Source organism: Lepidothrix coronata, unplaced genomic scaffold, assembly GCF_001604755.1.
Source record: "Lepidothrix coronata isolate B3197 unplaced genomic scaffold, Lepidothrix_coronata-1.0 Scaffold7, whole genome shotgun sequence".
Taxonomy (NCBI): domain Eukaryota; kingdom Metazoa; phylum Chordata; class Aves; order Passeriformes; family Pipridae; genus Lepidothrix; species Lepidothrix coronata.
Genome location: NW_016690187.1, coordinates 4339498 through 4362544, shown reverse-complemented (window position 1 = coordinate 4362544; position 23047 = coordinate 4339498). Strand labels below are relative to the sequence as shown.

General features: G+C 47.1%; 1 protein-coding gene across 3 annotated transcripts in view; it reads left to right on the top strand.

Annotated features, from left to right (window-relative positions):
- The window catches only part of NRP2 (neuropilin 2), an 88330-nt gene that overhangs the window by 42593 nt on the left and 22690 nt on the right, over positions 1-23047 (top strand). For all 3 annotated transcript variants that reach the window (XM_017837834.1, XM_017837828.1, XM_017837842.1), the window contains exons 8-13: positions 3117-3261; positions 3565-3914; positions 5000-5144; positions 8434-8550; positions 11101-11253; positions 20821-21083. In XM_017837834.1, coding sequence (XP_017693323.1) covers positions 3117-3261; positions 3565-3914; positions 5000-5144; positions 8434-8550; positions 11101-11253; positions 20821-21083 — 1173 coding nt within the window. The remainder of the gene's footprint in view (positions 1-3116; positions 3262-3564; positions 3915-4999; positions 5145-8433; positions 8551-11100; positions 11254-20820; positions 21084-23047) is intronic.

Below are 23047 nucleotides of genomic sequence, written 5' to 3'. Positions count from 1 at the left end.
TTCCCATCCGTCTTCTGGCACAGTCACCCTTCAGTGTATGTTCATGTGCATACACATGTGTGCTCTCTGCTGAGTGTATATCTATTTATCTATCTATCTCCCTAGATCACAGCCAGGTATTTTTTTTTCTGCTGGTGTAAATTACTGTGACTTCTTATACTTCAATGGCGATATGTTGATTTACACCATTCGAAGACTTGGCTCAAAATATGTGCTGAGTGGGATGGGAAGCAGATAGGATGGGAGGAATAGCAATGTTCTATTTTGGTAAGAGGGAAGAAATCTTTGCTTTCTTGGCACTCCCAATTTCACACATTTTCCTGCTAGTTCTTCCTATACTGTGAGTGCTAATTTGAGGCAGGATGTAGAGCCTGTTCAAGTCAATGGGACTCTCTCCATGGTGTGCTGGGGCTCTGAGATCGGCATTTTCAGTGCAGAGAAACCACATGCACAGGGTCAGACCCTGGTCAGCAGCATTGGGACCTGTGGGCTCACAGTGTGTTTCCACTTGGGAAGGAGGCTGAAAGACTGGGCACGCGGGAGGACCCCAGGTCTCTAACAGCACTAAGCAGATGCCCTCTGAAAATGGCCACTTTCCGATGTGCTGAACGGGGTGCGAAGCGATGACTTGCTGTGATCAGCTGCGGCTTTTCAGAAGGAAGGTTCAATGGATCCTGCCAGTGCAGCTGATACCAGAGCTGGAAGTCAGGTGCTGATTCTGCCCTTTCAGACTGGCAATCTGGAGTGTCATGGCCCAGATTCAGAGTTCATAGCTTGTTGAATGTGATCTAGCCTGAGTAAATTATCGATTTCTAAATCTAAAGCAGAATTGAGGTTGCTGTCCTTGGAAGCAAGTTGCTGGGACCAGGGTCGTCTAAGAGATGCTTTCAGCAATGCATGTGGTAGTGATAAAATTTTGGGGCTCAGTCCTGCTTCTGCTTTCTGTCAAGCTTGACTGTACAGAAGTCAGCAACAAATTATGCTGGTGTAAATTTGGATTCTGGCCCCTGATGCTCGTATGTGTGAAGTGAGCTAAAAAAGAACAAAACTTGAAATATGTTAAATCAAAAAGAGCAGCAAACCTCGTCAGTGACTGTTAAACATGCTGGTCCATATGCAACCTTTGGCTCATGGAGTCTTCACACTGCTGATTGTAGGAAGGTGAATAAAGGTTGCCAGGAGAAGACTCCACTGGACTTCCTGCCCTTGGGCATCTGCTGGGGCCACCATCAGGAGCCACCCTCTGGGACAGAGGGGCCTTTGGCTTGACCTGACATGCTGCTCCTTGTGCTAAAATAGTTGCACCAGCTCAGATAAACATTTCCTGTCCTCCAGTGTTAGGTTCAGAGGCAAGGTGTTGTGTGTCAGCTTCTCTGTTGGCATAACACTGGAGGCTTTGCTGTGGTGTGTAAATATATACTTTCAGACTCTGTGTGTGTGTGTTGCCACAGGTTTACAAGACACACACACACAAACAGAGACACGCACACATACATTCCTGGAGCGTGTTTCACAGTAACCACTCTTCTTATAGCCCTCCTGCTGGAAAAAAAAGGTTATTTGGTGTCTGCTGAGCAAGGAAAATGATGGGAAGTGGGGTCAGACAGGATAAAATAGGATATTAAAAACATATAAACCATGCTGTGTTACTAAATGGTAGCAGCATGATATATATTCTCTAGATTAGCATTTCTGCTCAAGTTCACATCAAGCCCAAATCCCAATTACCAGCCAGATTTGCAACCAAATATCTCTGTGGGATGGCTGCTCCCTGCCTTGAAGGAGTGCTGTTGTCTCAGGCTGGGCAGTGGTGTGCAGGGTCAGCCCAGAGCTAACTGGGGTGCTGCAAACAGCTACTGTCCCTCCCTGTAAACACCCTCTGCATGCCCTGGTGTGCTGGATCCTGGGAGAAGAGCAGTAACATGTGCTGTCTGCAAGCCTAGAGCCACAGGAGGCTTATAAAATGCTTCTTAACTGCTATTTAAGGCAAGAGGCCAGGATGCTGCCTCACCCCCTTCTTCTGTCCTGGATCACAGGGATCTGCAGTTGAATCATTTGACTCTTGCCTCCAACAGGAGATTGGTGCCAGAGATTACACTCTCCTGCTCTCCTCTGAGATAAACTTAGTGGGAGCTCCTGTGCTTAGCACGCATATGCGTGTTAGGAGCCTGCAGAAGAGCCCAGCCAGTATCTCACTGTGGATGTGGCTCCTGGCTGAGGCTGGAAGATGCTCTAGCCCTGTCCTGAAGAGCCTGCGTGCTTGGAGGGAAAGCCAGCAATGCCTGCAGCCTCAGTCTGTGAGCTCTAGAGCTTTATGCTGGAGCAGAGAAAGGGTTGAAAATTACCCTTGAGTTGAGTATTTCCTTTTCTTCCCTGCTATGGCTTTGCAGCCTGAAACAGAAACACAAGTATGCAGTCCTTGTCCGGCCTATTAAAAAAATGGGCAGAAGGGGTGGATCTAACATCCATCTGGTAGTTATTGATTATGGCCATCTGGTAAGGCAGCAGCCTTTTCATACTGTGTGGGATCATAAACTCTCCTGAAAAGCTGTCTCTGTGTGGCGGGCTGTCTCCATGTGGCAGGTTGCATGTGTGCAGGAGAGGCAGAGGCGAGGGGCTGGCTGAGGCAGCAGCTTGTCACCCCAGGCAGAGGTGGCATCCTCCCTGCTCACATCACTGCTTTCACGTGATATTTTGTGGTGGAGCTCAGTGCAAGGATGTGTCGGGATTTCAGCCTGTTTACCTGCAGAGGGGAGGCAAGATCTCACACAGCACTTGGGGACACCTGGTCATTTGTCTTGGAGCAACTCTAGGTTTGGGGGCAAGCTCGAAGCAGCCCCCAAAGTCCAAGGTGCCTTGGACCAAAGTCCAAGGTGCCTTGGGGTGCTGTAAGAGGCTGTGGGGCAGCAAGCTCTCCGGTGTCCTGCCTGATAGGTGAGTCCATCCATCATGCTGTCCTGCCGGTGGCTCAGATCTCCCTGCCACCCCCTGGGTGCTTGCCCTGGTTGGAGTCTGTCCCGAGCCAGAAGGCCTCTCCTTGGTTTTCCCTGATGAGATTATTTTGACTGCTGATCTGGTGAGGATGTAACAGTATTTGTGCCTCCTCTCCCTTGCAGACATTTCAGGCCAACGAGGATGCCACAGAGGTGGTTCTCAACAAGATCCACAGCCCACTGCTCACACGCTTCGTGCGCATCCGTCCCCAGACCTGGCACAACGGCATCGCCCTGAGGCTGGAGCTGTATGGCTGCCGCATCACTGGTGAGGGTTCCTTCCTCCCCTTGGCCTCAGCCCTCCTCTCTGCCTCTACCACAGCCTGTCCTGCGATTCTATCCCTTGCTACTGTCATGGCTGCTTGGGGTGGGAATGGTGACACTTAGAGCAGCATGGGAGCACCCATGGCATGGGATGCACTTGGAGGGACAGGGACCCAGGTCCCAGATGCAAAGGGGGAAATTCCCAGTGTTGGTGTTGGTTTAGTGTCCAGAGCTTGAAGCTGTGGAAGGAACCACAAGCATCTCCCTTCAGCTACTCTGACTGTTCATGTCCTTTCCTTCCCTGCAGATTCACCTTGCTCCAACTTGCTGGGAATGCTTTCTGGCCTCATTCCTGACTCGCAGATCTCTGCCTCTTCCATCAGAGGCTACGACTGGTCTCCCAGCATGGCCCGCCTGGTGAGCAGCCGCTCAGGCTGGTTTCCTCGTGTCCCCCAAGCCCAGCCTGGGGAGGAGTGGCTGCAGGTGGACCTTGGTGTCCCAAAGAATATCAAAGGCGTCATTATTCAGGGGGCTCGTGGAGGGGACAGTGTGACCACCACTGAGTCCCGCTCCTTTGTGAAGAAGTTTAAGGTGGCCTACAGCATGAATGGAAAGGACTGGGACTTCATCCAGGACCCCAAAACAATGCAAGCCAAGGTAGGCACTGTCTGGTGCAGCTACAGAACAGGATATGTTTCTGACTAGCTTCAATCTGCCTGATGGGGTATTGGGAAATAGGCTGTCCACTCCCACAGAGTTTGGGAGTTTGGGTTGTCACCATGAAATCCCAGATTGTATCCCCTGGTGCTGCTCCCCATCTGTCCTAGAGGCTGTAGGTTCCACCTTTCCCCAGGGATGACAATTTTCATTTCTTTTGTGGACCAGGTTTGGGGATGGGGACATCACCTTCTGGTTCTCCCAGCTCCTGCAGGTCAGAGCCCACAAGATGGTGTGTTCAATTATGTTTGACACTAATTATGTATTTTAAGAGGAAAGTTGTGGCTGTCATGCTGCGCACCTCTAAAAGAGGAAGATGAATCACAACTTCTCTTTGGGAAATTTGCTGTATCTGAAGTCTCTCTGCCACACTGATGTGACCCTGAAATTCCCCATATTTTTCCTATATCATTGGAATTCCCCATAATCTTTTTGCTTAGTGGTATGGGAGTGGTAGGGGGCCTGAGGAATAAATGAATTCTCTGCTACTGCCTGTTCTGTTTTTATGCAAACTCATCTGCTTAAAATTTGGGTAAATTTTAATTTTTCCGGATCCTACAAATGAGGGCTGATGCTATCTATAGTCCTCTGTTTATTCCCCACAGACTTTAGTTCATGCGTGTGAGCTGAAAAGCAGCAGTACTTGGACTGTGAAGAAAACTAAGCATTTACACTCTTAGAACATGCAGTAGCTTCTTTATTTACCAAAGGATGAATCTGATGTCATTTATATGTGAAGTTAGTGGATATTCCCCAGACTTCCCCTGCATGGATTAGATCAGAATCTGACCCTTGGATTCTAAGCAGAGGCCAGAAGACGTTGTGCAAATTTCTTAGAAATAGCCTGTCTTGTCCTCTTGAAACTGAGAAGGAACAGCCCAATTTCTGCTCATCTGGGCTCGATGGCCTGGAGTTGGACAGCCAAACTATTTCAAACTGTGGCTACATCCTGCCAGACACGAAATATCAGGTCTGATTGAGAGCATGTGAGATGCACACATCTCTTGCCTTTTCTCTCTCTGTAGCTTTTTGAAGGCAACATCCACTATGATATCCCTGAAGTCCGAAGGTTTGACCCTGTTCCTGCACAGTACATCCGAGTGCACCCAGAGAGGTGGTCCCCAGCAGGAATAGGAATGCGTCTGGAGGTGCTGGGCTGTGACTGGACAGGTAGGAACCCCTAGGCCTCTGCCCACTGGCTGCACTGGGGCCATGTCAGGCACTAAACCAGCAAGGTGCAAACTTAAGGTTATTTCTCTTCCCTTTTGCAGACAAGGTTGGGAATTTAACTTTATGCCATCTCTAAGACCAGGGAAGTTTGTTCAGTTTTGACTACCTGTTTTTCACACATGCTATGCCTTGCAGCCACCATTGTTTTTAATACAGAGATGAAAACTGTCTAACACACTCACTGGGATCAGCAGAGGTTGTGCCTCTAACCCTCTGAGGCTCAGTGGTGATGATTGCTCCATAGTTTCATCTCCAAAAGCAAAAAATACACCCAATGGGTGATTTGGTCTGATGTTAACTTTTCAGTGCCAGGGGCTAGTTGACCCCTTTTTTAGTCTATTTTATTTTTTAATAATCTGCTTAAATCTGAATCTGGTCTCCAGATGTCAGTGATAAAGAGGTATGATTTCCATTTTATAAACACATCTGTAGAAGGCATTTTATTGTAAGAATTCCCATTCTAGGAAGCTTAAAAGGCACAGAGCTTTTGTGGAGCCTTTACTACCATTTCCTCCTGTGATGTGCCACGAGATGCATTACAATCTCTTAAAGCAAATCACACAAGACACGTACACACTAAGAATAATGATAGTTTGTCACTTTTGAAGTCAATGGTAAATGTCCTGGACTGGGAATCCATTGTAAATTATCTAAACTTTAAATCAAGATTAGATCTTAATTTAAATCTTACAGTATCTTAGGAAGTTGTGGGAGAAGTAGGTGCCATGGTTTTCATGCAAGCAACAGCAGCTGAGGCTCTGTGAAGAAGTGATAGGGCAGCTCCCACATTGCTGCTTCCTGCAGCTTCCAGGAGTCTCCAGCTGCCAGATCTCTGCAGACTATTGCTGGCTGGTGCATCACAGCACTGCATCACTGCCATAAAGGGAGGCAGTCACACAAGACTTCTAACCATGTGTTTGTCAGCCCTTCCACTGCATTCCTCCAAATTAGAGAATAAGAAGGGTTTGTCATCCTCAACTTCTTGTGCTGTTTTTGGTCCAAATGTTCTATTACATCTATGTCCACACTCAGTTTCAATATCAGTAGCAACAGCCCATGTTTTTTCCAGGCAGGGTGCTTTACAGTCATTTCCCAGTCTGGGTAATAATTTGCACATTGTAATGTTTAAAACTCAACTGCCAAATCACAAATATCCATAGCTTTATTAATCTACAGGCTTTGTAATCAGAGCAGGGCTTGTAATCTTGTGGATTCATCATGTCATAAAAAGCATTTATATCCCTGATGCAACCTGGGGAGCAGAGATAGCCCATGGCATTATCTGCATGCTTAATCCAGGCTGGCTACATGCAGCAGCCCTTGACAACAGCAAGATGTAGTCCTCCTTTGCTGGGAGGACCCAGGCATGTTACAGAACTGGCTGCAAAAACCCAGGCAGTCGCACTTGCTTGGGAACAAGATTAAGAGATGGATTAAAACAAACTGATTAAAAATATTTTCAAGTTAGGGTCTAAGCCCATGTGCACCCCGCCCAGCTGTTTCTATTTCTTATCAGCAATAAACATCTTAATTACTGAGTTAAACAGGTAACAGCCACAACTGGGCTCAAAACTAGTTGGCTAGTAACTCAATAATTGGGAAGCAGGCAGTCAGCAATTGGCTTCTTTCAAAGACCTGCCAAAATTTTTCCTCAGAAGAGTGGAGAATGATGAATGTTCAGTTGCAGCTGGATTTCTCTCCTTTGAAGTTCCAAACATCTGGTTTCAATTGCTCAGTGACTTTGCATTTTGATTAGCAGTTACCACCAGTCACACAGACACTCGCAGGGCCAGGGAGGGAGAGAAAGCGAGCAAGCGAGACCTCTCTTTTTCACTTTCCATTTCACACATGACGCTGTCCTGCCTGCTATTTTCATTATCTCTTGTAACCATCGTGTTGCGGCTCTGCCATGGTAACTGATTTTTCAAGATATATTTCTGCGGCTTGTCCAGGGCAATGCAACACTGTTGATTTACATCCGCTCAGCATCTGTGTCCCATATGGGACTTGGCTTTCAAGGTCCTTCCACATTGTCACATTTCAGCCATAAATCTCAATATACAGGAACAACAATCTAAAAAAATGTACCAGCTCTAAATAACTCTCAGCTTTTGATATGTTGCCTTCACCTGCTGCTTTTTCTTTTCTTTTCTTTTTTTATGACATTTTTCTGTGCCTGGCTGCTTGCAATTTGCTTCTTGGTTGCATTTGGAGTTTTATGGGGTTGTAACAAATTTGAACTTACAAATTAAAAGACTTTGAGGTTATTTGGTATTTTATCCTGAACAAAAGACAGCCACTGGAAAAAAAAAAAAAAGATAAAAAAAACACCACTGAGGGTTTACGTACAACATGTTTAATAACAGGAAAATAAAAGGGCTGAAAGGAACCTATGGAAAATATTCAATGTATTTAGCCATTTCCTCCTGCTTATGGCTTTATTAAATGATATCCTGAAGGGTGCCGACAAAGAAACACAATCGCACATAACTGAGCAAAGCTGCCTCTTTTTAGAAGTGGAAAGAATCAAGCCTGCTGTATTCCACTTAATGCACCCATAAAAGGAGAGTTTGCTGGAACCTAATGTCATTTACTGTTGATCTTAATATCCTTCCCTTTCTTGCTTAAATTTCCCCTGACACCTGCTTGGAGGTTCTTTCACATGGACCACATTGGAGAAAGGGAAATTGGACAGAGACCCTTTGAAGGCATAGTCAGGAGCCTGAAGTGTGAAACCAGATGCTTTCTGCAGTGAGCCAGAGCACACTAGGGGATCCTCTGGGTCCGTTTGCGGTTACATCATTTGTGGGTTTGAGTGACTTGTTCTATAAATTGGCACAATTGTTGGGAATGTTGTGTGTGTTTTTTTTAACGTGTCATATGCCTTTATGAAAGAAAAAGATGTTCTGCCTGTGATCTCACTTATCCAGTAATGACAGCTAAGTGGATTGCCAACACCAGTGTAGATTGTAGATTAAAAAATTAAGAGAAAAAGTAGTGTGTCCAACAGGAACTCCAAATCCGTAGAACTCCCATATGGAAACAGACAGTTCACTTGAAGTTCAAACCATGCTGACATCTGTAGCGCGTGGAAATTTCATAGTATTCTTGTTTTATCTCTTCCTGCCATTTTAAAAACACGAGAAAAAGATTTTTTCCCTTGTTTCGTACTACCTGGGCTTCTTGTACTGTCTGTTGCAAACAGCATCTCTACTCCTTTTTTTTTCAGATGTAAAGCCCACTGCAGAGACACTGGTGCCCACTTTGAAGAGCGAAGAGACCACCACCCCATACCCAACTGATGAAGATGCAACTGAGTGTGGTGATAGCTGTGGAGATGAGGAGGGTATGTATCAGAGCAGCACATCTTTATCTCAATAAGTGATGGGTTAAGAGCTAAGAAAATACTCTTATCTTCCTATTAGCTCTTATACATAGGGCTGATTCCTGGAAAGCTTAGAGTAATATTATTAGTGATAGGCCAGAATAAAAAAAAACCCAAACCAACCCATAAACAAAACCTGCCAAAATCTGATAAGTTATATCAAGGAAGGACAGAAGAGCAAGAGATAGCGACTAAATGTGTCCCTACGGTACAAGACACAAAGAGCTGCTCTCCAAGCCTCCTTACATGACCTGAAGAAACTCACTTAGTGCCCTGTTTAGAGCCACCTGCATTCCAGATCCCCTTGGCTGGATGTCATAAATTCAGAAGGTGATTCAGAGGAGAGATTCAGACTGCCTGGTATGCAGGGCTCCTTTGCAGAAGTTAACTGTGGGAGTAAATCACAATGTTTATCAAAGACTGATGTCTTGAACACTTATCTGTGTAAGGATCATCTTCCCTAATATCAGTGGCTTAGAAGGTAGGAGAACAGCCTGGGCTCCTTGTGCCGGCAGCAGAGAGAGGAACAGTAACACTCCAGGCAGGATTTCATCCGTGCAGTCTTAGATGGCTGTCAGATGTACAGGAAATGGTCTGATATCTGTGGCACTTGCCTGCCTCTTCTGACTATGGAAGAGGCCAAATGTTAGTTTAGACTACATGCTGTGCTTGTTAAGAGCTGGTGCTTGGAGAGGATAATCTTCTCTGCCTCAGATCCCTACCTGTACAAGCAGACATCATGTTCTGCTCCTTGCAAGGGCACTGTGAGCATCTAAACTTTGTGAAATGCCCAGATGAAGAGAAGAGGGCTTGGCAGAGCTGAGCAAGGTTAGTTGTACAGTGCAGTATGCAGGAGATGCACTTCCCTGGGCACGACAGCAGAGCCTGGGCCTCAGCACTGGAGCATTTACACAAGGACTTCAACAAGAATCTCACAAACTATCCTTTGAGATAGCTCCTAGGACTTCTGTCACTTCAGCTTTCAGTCCCAGAGGAAAAATTAATGGGTTTTTAAATAAATAAATTTTAAAAAGAACATTAATTGGCTTTTTCACACCTCCCCTGGGGATTCTGCTGTAGTTTAGTTCTGGAAATGCAAGTTACAGAAGTAGCTCAAAGGGCCTGATTCTCATTGCTTTGCCTCAGTGATAAGCCTGTGCAACCCTGCAACCGTTGAGGCACTTGGAAAACTGCTGAGAGGAAATTTAGGCCAGTAATAGTCTCTGCAACAACAAGATTCCTGGGTGCAGTCCAGGGCAAGAGAGCAAGCAGAGTATGCTGTGGAACGTGGAACCAACCTCCCTGCTAACTTCCCTCAGATTTAGCAACAATTTTCATTCTCATACTCCATGAAACAATGAGTGTGTTTCTCTGGACAATCAGATTTATGACAGCCAAACAGAAACAATGCTACTCTCCAGGGTATGAGAGATTGGAATAAAAAGATCCATGATCTCCATTGTTTTATTTTGGAGTGGGAGCATGTAAAAAAAAAGCCCTCTGCCCCTTGCAGCAAAGTTTCCTTGATGGCTATCACTGGAGTCACCTCCTTTTGGCTCTCTCTCACTTTGTGGGCACTGTGATTTAAAACTTCCTCTTTGCTCAGGAAAAACCTGGCCTATAATTAGGCACAGACGTGCATGTCCACTGAGTGCTTGGGATGGATTCAGGCCATTTTTGGAGCCTCCACGCCTTATGACTGCTTCCCTCAACCAATGGAGCCAGCAGCTGGCTCACTGTTACATGCAGCCCCTGGCATGTGCCCGCCTGCCCACAGCCCTGTCTCTGCAGGAAAGCTCTCCAGAGCTTTCAAAGCTGTTGTCACAGGGGAATTAGCTCTGCTCCTGTTTCACAGATGAGAAGTTAAATGACTCTCCCAAAGACCATGTGGTGAGTCCATAGCAGAGCTAGAAATAGAGGCTGTCTCCTTTCACTCAGGATCCAAAAGCTTGAGCTCATGGTGGCCGCACATTTTCCCTGGTAGCATTTCCACAAGAAGGTAGGAAGCGGTGAGTGACAGCTCTCCACATTGACAGACAGCTCCCGTCTGGTGCAAGTGGCTAGATCTGTCACTCAGGAGCTGGGTTTCTGGAGCACTTGAGATTTTCCTTTTGGAGTCAGAGCAGGAACTGCTGAGCATGGGGCACTCAGGAAGCACTCTTCCCTGACATTTAAAAAGGCATTTAATATTGACCACTTTAGGGGATGAAGAGAAGGTGCTTAGATTAGAGTCTGGAGGCATTTGGTACTTGCTTTTATATTTGCTTACTTTGGTGGATTAGCCACAGGACGTGGTGTGAACATTTTGATGATGCAGAACTTAAGGCTGATCCTTGGAGCTGAGGAAGTGTGAGATAGGTTAAAAGCATCAGTATGAGTGAGATTTCATGCTTTCTTTGATATTGATGGCTTGCAAGCTATTTTAGTTTTCAGTTGGTTTTCAATAGCAACCCTTCATGGGTAGGTCATTTTTTAATCCAACTTTATTTTGCTTCTCTTTCTTTTTATAAGATTTCCAGCTCCCTGCAAACTTTAACTGCAACTTTGATCTTCCCGAAGACCTCTGTGGCTGGTCACACGACTTGGCAACTGGTTATACATGGTCTTTTCAGCCTACAAGCACCTGGATTGGCAACTCTGAACCAAGCCCTGAGACTGTGCCTGGTAAGATGGTTAATACCAAAGCAGGGAAGAGGGAGTTGATGGGGCTTTCTCCATGCAAACAGTATAAATGATTATTGCACAGCTATCATGAGTTTTGAAGGCTGTGCAGAGCTGAACATTTTCTTTTATGGAAGCTTTCAGATGCTTTGCTGTATGGTTCGTGATTTATTTATAGGACTGTGACCACTGGCACTGAATTATTCTAACTGTCCTCTTGAGATAGCCTCAAATCCAACAGTGGGTTTTGAACCCCCTGTGACTGTGAAGGTTAGCCCAGGCTTTCTTCCACATCCTCACCCAAATGTCTTCTGTAGGATCCAGTGCTTTTTCCTCAGAATGCACTTCTTCCTCCCATATGTTACTCAGATTGCCCATAGTCTTCAGATATTCTGTACTCTGGGCTTGCATAGGCTAGATCTCAGTCTTCCTCCAAGTGAAGGATTAGTGAAGCCCTAAGAATGCTGAAAATGCCATCTTCTTGCTGTTTGACTTTTTTTCTCTTCCATGCTTTGGAAGCAGAAGATTTTCATGAGTGTTGCAGAGCCTAATTTATGGAGGACCTCACTGAGATGTGCTGGCATGGGTTGGAAGGGAGCCTGCCTCTGGCAATGTGGTTGATAGATCAACCACATTGATCAGCTTCACATCTTGGAACTCACCCCGAGACTAGTGCAGTTTCCTTATCCCTCATTGACTTTGTGGCATGGTTGTCTTGAAGAACACTTGCCAGTTTCCTTATAACAGTACACTGTGTCACTGTAGCATCGCTTCACTATCAGTCACTGCCCGTGAAACTCAAGACTCCCCCCAAGGGAGCCGGCCGATCTTACCTGTCTTCAGCTCTACCCTGATGCCTGGTGATTCCAGTGTCTGCATGTCATGCTCCCAGGGAGCTGTGCATGCTGTGGGCTCCTCCTCGCCCTCCCCTTGGTAAGGTTGAATCTCAAGATGCAAACATTCAGGCGAACCTGTTAGCCACCTGGCAGAGTCGCTGGCCAGATTGGCAGTGCCGCCAGCCAGTTGGAAAGCCATTCAGCCAACACCTGGTAGGCAGTGCTAAAGAGGAAAATATGTATTCCAGAAACATATGGGAAGAGGAGAATCTGCTACATCTCCACACACAAATCACCCCCACACAAATGCACACATCATTTTTCTCTTCAGCTCCTGAGGTGCTCCGCTTTTTTCTAAGAGACACGGTAATGCTGTAAGTGCAGCCCATATGGACATCTGACGAATTCTTTGGCGTGACATAGGGACACAGTGTCTGCTATGGAGAAAAATATTTTCATATTTCAAGTGTTTATCTCTTCAGCATTTGAGTGCTTTAGAAGATTAATATCTGGAGCTCAGTGGAGCCTCAGGCAATAGGAGAGAACACTTACAGCCAGCCCCAGACTTAATAACCCTCCCCATCTCGTTCTCTGTAATAATGTTTAATTAATATAAGTCTCCTGCAAGTAGGATAAAAATTACTTATTTTTATAACTCAGACTCAATTTTTCATTTCATTTCCTCTCCCCCGAGTCTCCCTACAATTAGTTGGCCATAGTTTCTTAGAAGACTCTGTTGTAGCCCAGGAGAGGCTGGTGCTGCCTCAGACAGCTCAGCATGCAGTTCTGTTTTTTACACTTCTTCTACTCTCTCTCCTTTTTCTCAGTTATGAATTGCAAGGTCTCATCACTGGGGCTGGGGCACGTTGTCCTGCTGAGTTCAGTAATCTGTTTTTGTGCAAGAGCTCTCCCTTACAGTGCTGTGCAGAGTCAGGCAGCAAAGCACTGTTGGGGTGCAGGCAGCTGCTCAGGCACTGCTGGCAAGTCACGGGCTGTACAGGCAGAGGAAGAGGACAAGGTAGTGGCTCCAGGAGGCTGAAGTGACTTGCCCATATCAGCAGAGGAAGTCAGCAGCAGACACCAAGCACAGGCTGGGCAGTCATCATTGGTGCTGCCATGGGATCTGCCTCCTGGATGGGTTGGGCAGGGCTGTGCCCTCCTGGCATCTCTGCCACTACCTTGCCCACATGGCACAGGGCTGCAGAGGGGTCGGGATACAAAGGTGTCACTGCCATGCCTCTCTTTGGTCCTGCTCTTAGAAATTAAGAAGGCATGACACGAAAGGAAGCAAGTATTTGCTTTTTTCCTCCCCACGCAGCTTTTAAAAGCGACTCTAGAAACATGAAGAAGAGGCGATGCCAGCTCTTGGTGGGGACAGAATCAAAGCATTGTTTGGTTCACACTCCCCTATTCTTCCCCTGCCTTTCCCTCGTTCTCCCTCCAGCACTTTGTTTCTACTTAGAAAATTCGTGCTCAGACTCCAGGGAGCAAGGAATGAAAAGCTGTTGTTCGGGGTGGTCTTTACTTATGAATTCCCCACCCTGGGGTGAGCAGTTGGGTGAAGGAGAGCAGCTGTGCTTGGTTAGAGACAGGGCAAAAGCTAATAGGAACTCAAAGCTGCTGTAGCCCAATTTACCCTGATTTAAAGGTGCTGGCCCAGGCTAGAGGCCTGGCTGCTCCACGGTAGCAAGGAAGTGTGCTGTGCCTTTAAGAGCCATGTGGAATGTGTTTCTGCTTCTTTTGAAAATAGCAAAACAAAAATTAAAATTAAAAGGGAAAAAAATAATAATGAAAGGAGGAGCCCTGGCTCAGTCTACATAAGAGAGAGGGGGAAGGAAATGACCATGGTGAAATATCCTCTGTGAGGCACTTGATTAGAAAAGTCTGCTGAGAGACAAGCCTAAATTCCTCAGATATCTCCCAATTTCGTTTTATGCGTTGTATGCAATTCCTCCTTGTCTTTGGCACGGAGAAGTTCTCAAGACTGACAAGACACCCACTGCTCTCATTCCACTATTTTTATTTCCAGGATACTCTTTCAGGCAGCTCTGCATTTCTTTTTTTAGCCCTGTGTTCCTTGGGCTCTTCGCACCATGGATTAACTCCAGCGTCCTTTCCTGCAGTCTCCCATTACACCTCTGGGGACCTCATTGGTGAAAGTGCACTCAAAGTGCCCAGCTCAGCAGAAGCCCAGCATGGTTCCAACTGCTACCTGCCCTTTGCAAGCCTAGAAAATACCACTGGCTCCCTTTTCCATGCCCCCACAGGAGATTGACAGGATTTTTCCCTCTATGGACTTTAAGATGCTTCCCATCCCTAGAAAGATTCCCCTTAGCTGCACCTAACAAGCTTCAAGGAGCAACAAGTTCAGGTTTCAATGAGATTTCATCCCCCCTCCTGCTGCACGCAATGGCAGCATGCCATTGGTGTCAAGATAAAGGTCTTAAGACGTGAAAATAAATCTGAGTTGATAACTTGGGCACTTCAACTCTTCACCATCTTTGAATTTCGCTGGAGTCTTGATCCTAAAGGGTGTAAAGATCCTGGGTCATATCCTTAGGTGGCAGGTGTGGTTGCATTGCTCTCAGTGATGCTACACTAATAAGCCAGCAGTGAAAAGCTGGAATGGGTGTGTTTTGCTTATTTTTTTCCTTCTCTTTTCTTGCAGTGCTTAAGCAAATACCTTGTGGTCCTAGAAGAGCACTGTGGGGTCTGCAGCTTTACCATGTACTGCTTCTCATTTAGGCGAGCACGGCGCCAGGGTCAGAGCCCTGGCAGTGTTGTGAACCCTGTGTTGTTTGGCTGTTGGCAGCTGTACATGCACACAAAAAAGGAAGCACTTTTAACCTTGCAGCTCTCCTGACCACACAGCTCTTGGGTTGGGCTGCAAAACCCACTGAGAGCTTCTCTTCTGGGCCACAGCCTAGCTGCCTTTGAGGGTCAGGAATGCTGTTCATTTGGGTTGTGGGCAGTGCAGGGAAAGGTTTATTTGTTTCAAAGTGTTTTCAGCAGAGGAGTGTTTGTAGTGCTCTGAAGTTTCGTAAGAGCTTATTTTTTAAGAGAAACAAATGTTGAGCTGGTTTTAAGCTGATGGTGACCCCTTTACCATTCTTGTATTTTTCCCATGGGATCTTTAAAAGGGAAAGTTTCATATTTTTCCTGCAGTCCATGAGAACTGCTGCCTGAAGGCCTTGATTCTACTGTGTCCAAACCAGCAGAAAGGTTTTCATGGTGTTAACAAGCAGGGCTGGACTAAACTGGGTCTGCACTTACTCTCATGAGAATCTCAGGGCTTGTGCCTTGGGGACACATTTTGACCTCAAGGGTCAATCCTTTCTCCTTTGAAGTAGGAAGGAATTTTACATGTGGGGTAGTGTGAAAGTCAAGCACTTCTGTGCAGTGAGTGGGCAGCTGCACACTGTGGGAAGGAGACCATATATCCAGCACTGTCTCACCTCACTCCCCTCGTGTGGTGCCGATTGCCTCTCAGCAAAGCTGTACAGGTCTCTCCAGACTCTTGTTTGCACAGTGAGGACAGTAAATGCTAAAAAGTCCTTTGTGCCCTGGCCGCCTGCAGCATGGTAGAGCTGGGACACCCCAGCACCCAGCTCACAAGAGATTTGCTGAGTGTCAGCTGGGCTGTGGGAGTTCCCTGGCTGCAGGCTAGGGCTGGTCTGTGGCTGTCTTGGTGTCCATACTATCTTTCATGAGAGAAAGGGGTATGGCCATGGTCTGTCCCTGCATTTCCAGCAAAGCTCTCACTCACTTGGGCTGGGCTGGAGGCAGAGGAGAAGAAACCATTCCTCTGGGGTCACCCATTTGTTCACTGCTTGCCCGAGTCTTTAGTCACTTTTTGGACCCAAACACCAGTGACACACCCTGCCTAAAAAACCAGGCTGGAATGCTCTCTGGAAAGCAAGCCACCATCTCTCAAACCTTAGTGTGGGCACCACTCCATCGCTTCACAGCAGTGCCTCAGCAGCCTGTGAGTCACAGAGCCTGATTTGGGAAAGCGTGTGCAAGCACGAGCAAGCAGCAATGAGCAGACTGTGCGGTGGAAGTGGTTGATGCCCTCAGTGGTGCGTGCACAAACACTGGGCACAGGTGGGTCTGCACACACCCTTACATGTAGGGGCATGCAGGGTGCCAGCTGGGCTGCCAGAGGATGGAGGATGAAGCTCAGTGACAGGCAGCTCACTTAGCATAAACGTCAGGCTCTAATGGGCATTTGATTTGTCAGGGACACTGCGCCCTCCCTGTGCTCCTGTAGGACTCACAGTTGCACAGTGCTGTTGAGGATATGAGGCTTAATTGAGAGGATTTAATGGCTGGTCCATTAGAAAGGCTTCAGAAAGCAGGTGGAAAGCTTGGTTCTGGGCAAGTGTGGGGCTTTATGCCTTTTGAAGGACTGATTTAGAGACTGAAATGGCAAGGACTTGGCAGGCTAATTAACACATAATCAAAATTGAGGGGATTTGCCAGCAGACACAATGATCTAGTTAATATAAATATTAGCTTTATGGAGGATTGACTTCGTTTGGTAAATGAAAGTCTGTCATTGAGGAGAGGCCTGTTACTGAAATTACAGCAGCAGCCTTTTAAGGTGAATTTGCATGATTTGCCAAAAAAAATAAAAATATAATAACTATCCAATTTCAATCTGCATATTCATGCAGCTGCCATTCCCTTGCTACCAGATCCCCTGAGGGGATCTGAGAGGATCTGCTTCCCGAGAGTGGCAAAAGCTGCTGGCAGCCTCCAACTCACATGCCCCAGAAGAATGGCAGGATCAGGCCCCACTGGGATGTCCCCTTGGCTGTGACACAGCATGGTTGGGGTGGTATTTGGGGCTATGCAAGCAGCAAGACACCACCTGGAGCAGTGTTGCAACCTATGGGATTTGACCAACAAGAGGTGGCTGCTGTTGGAGTGTGGTGTTGCCACTAAAGCACACTGCAAAATAAACTCTGCAATGAAGAAGAGTGTAGTGACCTTTGGAGGGACATAAGTGAAGGCAATTCAGCGTGGTCCCTCCATGGGAGCGGCAGCTGTAACTCAACAATATCCAGTGAGGGGGAAATGCAGAGGGCATCTGAACACTCAGTAGTTGCTTGTGTACTTGCTGCCCAACATGTTTTGCTGGAACACCTCCATATGTTCTGCTGAGATTCATGAGGGAAGGTGCTTTTGTTGGGAGAGAGGGTGAAACATGCAGGACCCAAGCACAGGCAGGCTGACCTTGCAGAGAGGGTGGCTGCTGTATCTTGTGCTTGCAGCCTGACCCAAACTGTGAGGCTTCATCCCCCGCTGCCCTTAATGTTCTCTCAGATGGCTTCCTAGCAGGAGGGGACAGGTGCGCCAAGAGGAAACCGCGTTGGCCAGATGGTTGTTTTGCAGACCCCAGCTGGTGATTTATCCGGGACTCACTGCCATACACATACGAGGGGCTCTGCCGTCATCTGGCTGGGGTGGTTCCATGTTCATACTACTGGCTCCCCTACATCCAGATGATCCCATAAATCTTCCATGAGATTTATGCCATAGCCTCAGTTGCAAAAGAGTGGTAAAATGCCTGAGCAGGTTTGTCCTGCCTTTTTTTGAGCCAGTGCTTTGAACTACCAGTGCCAGTTCTATGGGGGATATAGCTGGAATAGAGACTGCAAAGCAAAGTTCTGGGAAAGAGATTAAAATGCATTTCTGATCCTGGAAGAATTGATCAGCTCATCGTTGCAAAGCTCTCTTCAAGTGTTTTAACAGGGAAAATCAGCCTCTCAGGTGCTTTCTGTGCCAAAGGCTTCCATCTACTCTATCAAACAGAGTGACTGCTGGAACCACCAGGCTCCCACATGCTGTTCCAACAATTAGCTCCACAGTGCCCTTATTCAGTCAATCTCAGCAAATTCGTGGGGCTTTTCCAAAGGTCCAGCTAGCCATTAGAGTGATCCAGCCATTTCATCTTCAGATGACATAAAAAGTCATACCTGCTTGTGCTCAGCTTTTCACTCCAGAAACTGGTACCAGGAGTGAGAGCATGTGGTGCCCAAACCCACTGCTACTTGCAGGGGAGCAGCTGGATTCATCACCTGAAGACTAAGCCTTCCTGCAGCCCTTGGGACTCCCAGTAGGTCCTGGAGAACTCTGTGTGCCCCAGCAAGAGTTGGGCAGGGAGCACAGGAGATGGAGGGTTCCTGGGACTCTGAAAGATCCTGTGTGGCTGAGGGGAGCATTTGTTTTGGCTGCAGTTGAGAAGTTTCTTTGGTTTTGCAGTCTGATAGGAATGGGAACAAACAGAAGGGTGGTGCCAACCCTGGCAGGAGGGATGTGATTCAGATGCACACAGGCTCTTTTGCTGAAGTGTCAGAGGCAGTGACACTGGGTCCCACCAGCTCCCAGGGTGGGAGGTGTCCAGCTGCACAATTAACATAGTTCCCTGAGGTCAGCTGTAGGCTTTGAGTGGATCTAAGGATGGCTCGCATCCCTGCACTCAATCAGGCTGCCTAGGCAGTGGCACCAAAGGTTGGTCCTGAACTTTGAGGATCTGGATTTGATCATTCTTGAGCCTGGCTGGTGCTTTTATTAAAGATTTGCCTGTGAGACCATTTCAGCTGCGAGATAAGTGTATGACCACAGTCTGATATTCTCCCTTGTTTGTTGTTGCTGGTTTTTTCTTGTTGTTGCTTTTTTATTTGAAGAGGCTTGTAGTGAATTACAAAAAGAGGATTTTAATTCAGGAGACCTTGATGACTTATTATGCCTTATCGCTCCTTAGGCATGGAGTACAGCTTGTTCTTTTTTTTTCTTCCTCCACTTGTTTATCTCCCACATCTCCTCCTCCACTACTACCACTCTGAGGTAAATCACAAGAACACTCCTCCATTAGAGAACGGCATGGTACTTTTTCAAGTGATTTCACTCAGGCAGGAGTGGGCAAACATACTTTAATCTTTTTTTCTGCTACTGTTTGTTGGTGTAAAGTGCCAAGTGGCCCAGGTACATTTCACAGGTCCCGGAAAATATTGCTAAAAAATGTTGCTCTTTCTTTATGTGGCCAGTCAGGGACAGATTTGTCCTTCACACAGTAAAATCAGTGAAAGTTCATAGGAGTGGATACACTGTTGAAATATTTTGATCCTACATCCCAGGAGTCGACTGTTGTCAAATATTCCTGTTATCTTGTCCTAAATTTATTTTAGAAACCAACTCACAGTGGTTGGTTTCAGTTCTCTGGCAGTGACAAACTTGCAACAGGGCCAGGGGCTGTTGATAGATCTCCTTTGGGCTGGGATGTCACCTGATTGCTGAGCAGCAGCGAGGCCAGCTGCTGTTTCCTGGGTGGGACCTGTCTTTCAATGGATTCCAAGTTCAGGTCTCTCTGGTTTAAGTTTTGAAGGTGTTCTGAGTGTGCTTTGCAAACATTCTAAGTGCAGACACTGCTGTTCTTGCCATTGCTGTGGGCACTGAGGGAGTCTCACCGCTGAGGGAGTAGGGCAAGCAGGAGGCAAGCTGCTGCTCAGAGCTTTGCCTGTCAAGCACAGCAGGCTAAGAGATGGGGAAAGGAAGCAACAGACCCTTCATTGCAGTCCTGGGGCAGAGATAACCCTCTTAGGCTGTAGGAGGGCTGGCACATTCTGGCATGAAGCACCAGTGGCACTTGCCCACTGTCTAGCAAGGGCAAGTATGTGCATCCCTCTGTTGAGCAAAATACAAAATCCAGCAATATCTGTAGTTGGCCTGTCTGTATCACCTTGTACTGCAGGCACTGTAGTCAGAGCAACCCAAGGGACTCTGTCCTGATGGTGGTCATGATGGGGGGACAGGTAAGGATCACTTCAGCTTGACTTGGCTTTCAGTCTGTGCTAAGGGACTTCAGACATCCAAGCTGCAAATGGGAAACTCCTTGAGGAGGCTTCTTATCAGAGAGGGCTGGAAACCACTGATCCCAGATGAAGTCAGCTGTGCCCAGGGATTTGTATCCGTGGGCTTTTGCTGCTATTGGTATTCAGATTAAATATCTCCAGTTCCAGTCTCAGCCTTAAACTTCCCCTGGCATATCAGACGTATCAAATCTCCTCCCTGAGGATTGACAAAAAGCATGGTACAATTTAAATGTAGTATTAAAGCAAGTGAATCCTCTGCTGTATTTATTTCAAATACCTTCAAGTTTGCAACCACCCAGTCATCACCTATGCATGCTTCACTCATTGGGACCATGTCCTTCCTCTGGGCTGTGCATTAGAGGCTCTTTTCCTGTATTATGGAAAAACTGAGAGCCAGGGTTTCATTTTGTTGTCTGTATCCTCTAAACAAGAAGAGTTGTCAACACCAGCATTTAGAAAAGCCCACCTCAGGCTTGTTCAGTGAGCAAGCTCCCAGAAGAATAATACACATACCTCCTGGATGCAATTATTGTGGCATCACTTCTTCTGACAATAGCTTGCTCCTGCTCTTTAACTTCTCCTAATTATGTCAGTCTTCATCTTACCACTTTCTGGTTTTGCTGTTGGTCTCCTACAAGAGGGTGGTGGCTGGTGAGGGAAGCATGCTACTCGATGCCTTGCCTGGGCTGCACAGGGTGCAGCGGTGGCACAGCTGGATGAGCATACAGAGGGTGCTGGTGTGAGACCCCACTTCTGCAGGTATGAGGCTACACTGCCAAAGCCACCTGGCAGGAGGTGAGACCCTTGTTGCCAGTGGCTGCAGAAAATAATATAATGGTGTTTTCCTCTCTGAACAGATGTCAAGAATTACCTGCAGCTGCAAAGCAGTGGAAGGCGGGAAGGACAGCGAGCCCGACTCATCAGCCCCACCATCTATCTGCCCCAGAGTGCTGTCTGCATGGTTTTCCAGTACCAGGCATGGGGCAGCAATGGGGTTATGCTACGGGTCTGGCGGGAAGCCAGCCAGGAGCACAAGGCACTGTGGGTCATCACGGAGGACCAAGGGGAGGAGTGGAGGGAAGGTCGCATCATCTTGCCAAGCTACGACATGGAGTACCGGGTAAGATGCTCAGGAAAGGTGTGCTAGGCCAGGTATACATCTACAGCATCTTTATTTCAGTGTTTCAGAGCCAGGGCCCGTTCATCATTAGGGACTGTGGCTGTTTTCATTGTGTTTCTCAAGTTACCATAGTAACTAAACGACAGTGTTTGTTATTCTGAGAGTGCCTGTCTTCTGCACAGACTTGGGCCTTTGTTCAGCCTGTTGCCTTTTATATTCCTCAGATCTCTCACTTTGCAAATACTCTCCCTTTTTTTTTTTTTCATTTTGTTTTGTGCATTTCCTCCCCCTCCAACTAAAGGTCATCAGATAGTCTGACCAGAGGCAGGCGTTCAGCTCTAGGGAGCAAACCCTGCAGCCAGGAGAAGTGGAAAGCTAGGAGGGAGCAGAGCCAGCTCTTAAGGGTGTCAGCAAACAGCCATTCTCCAGCCTCAGCTGCAAGTGCTGACATGGGAGAAGGAAGAGGGAATGTGAGCTCATTTGTAATTCCACTTCTCAGAGACCATAGACCAGATCAGAGGGCTGGGTACAGTGCTGTGGGATCAAGACCCTGTCCCACTGTCAGGACGTCAGTGGAAGAGAAGGGATGAGCTGAAGGGAGGAAGGGAGCTGTGCTGCTTGCCACAGCTGCCTGAGACCCTCTGGCACAGCTGTACCAGCACCCCGTGGAGAGGCTGCTGCTTCCAGGAGCATCTTTGGCACAGTTAGCCCTTCTGGGCAGCGTGATGTTTGCCAGGGAGCCAGGGCTACTGTTGTCACTTGCTAATGAGCATCAGCACAGCATCCAGCACTCTCCAATGCAGAAGGAAATGTACTTGCAGGCTTGAGGCAGCATTTTAATGACCACCCTGCTGGGGAGCCACGCTCCAGCCAGATCCCAGCCCTGATTCTGACTAAGGGAAGAGCTTCAGCTGTCAGGCCACTGACCCCTCCAAACTGCTGCTTCCTGTGTGGCTTGATGGCCCAGGGTTGGGACCCACAGCTCAGACACTCCATCCCCTGCACAGTCAGATGTCTAGCCCTTCAGGGAGGTGTCCTTGGCAGGCTGATGTGAATCTCAGGCACCCCAGATAAAAAGGGGCACCTAATATGGAGAGAGGAAATTTGTGAAATACATAGCCCTAGGAAATTATTTGGACCCTTAGAATCATAACATCACTAAGGTTGGAAAAGACAACCAGGATCATCAAGTCCAGCTGTTAACCTAGGCACCACCTTGTTCAGCATTAAAGCGTATCCTCAAGTGCCACATCCCCATACTTCCAGGGATGGTGATTCCACCACTTCCCTGAGCAGCCTATTCCAGTGCTTTGAGAGTAGGCATGGAGGTATAAAGCAAAAGCTTTGCACTGGAGCTGCATGGCTAGTTTGCATATATGGGTTTGGCTTTTTAATAAAATACCAGTAAACACAATATGCCTATATAAGAATGATGGGCACTGGCTGACTACTTTGTGTGTTAAACATGAATATATCAGCATTAGCTGAATAACAGCATCCTTATGTAAATACTGCAAGTGTCTCCACTCAGCAGTTCTTAGAGCTAACGACTCTACTTATTTTCGTAAATATATTTTGCCTGTGATTAAGTGGGAATAAATTGACCCTTCTCCTCTAACATTTCAATACTTCTTATGTAACGATGCTGGGAACATCACTTTATGGTTAATGTAGCCGTGCATTTTGTGTCCTTCCCTTCCTTTTTCTGATCATAGCCTGGTTGATACCATGGGTCAAAGCTGCTGCTGCTGTAACTCAGTGTTATGCCACTTGAACCATTTGTATAAGGGGGTTCACTGAGTCTTTGTTCTTTATGAGAAGCACTTAAGTGAACAAAATCAAGCCAAGTGCTGCCAGGTAAAGATCTCTCTGCCAAACCCATCCCTGCATATCAGATTTCCCTCGGGAAGGGGTGGCAGAGGCAGGGCAAAGAAGCAGGGCTAGACTCAGGTGATCCACAGGTA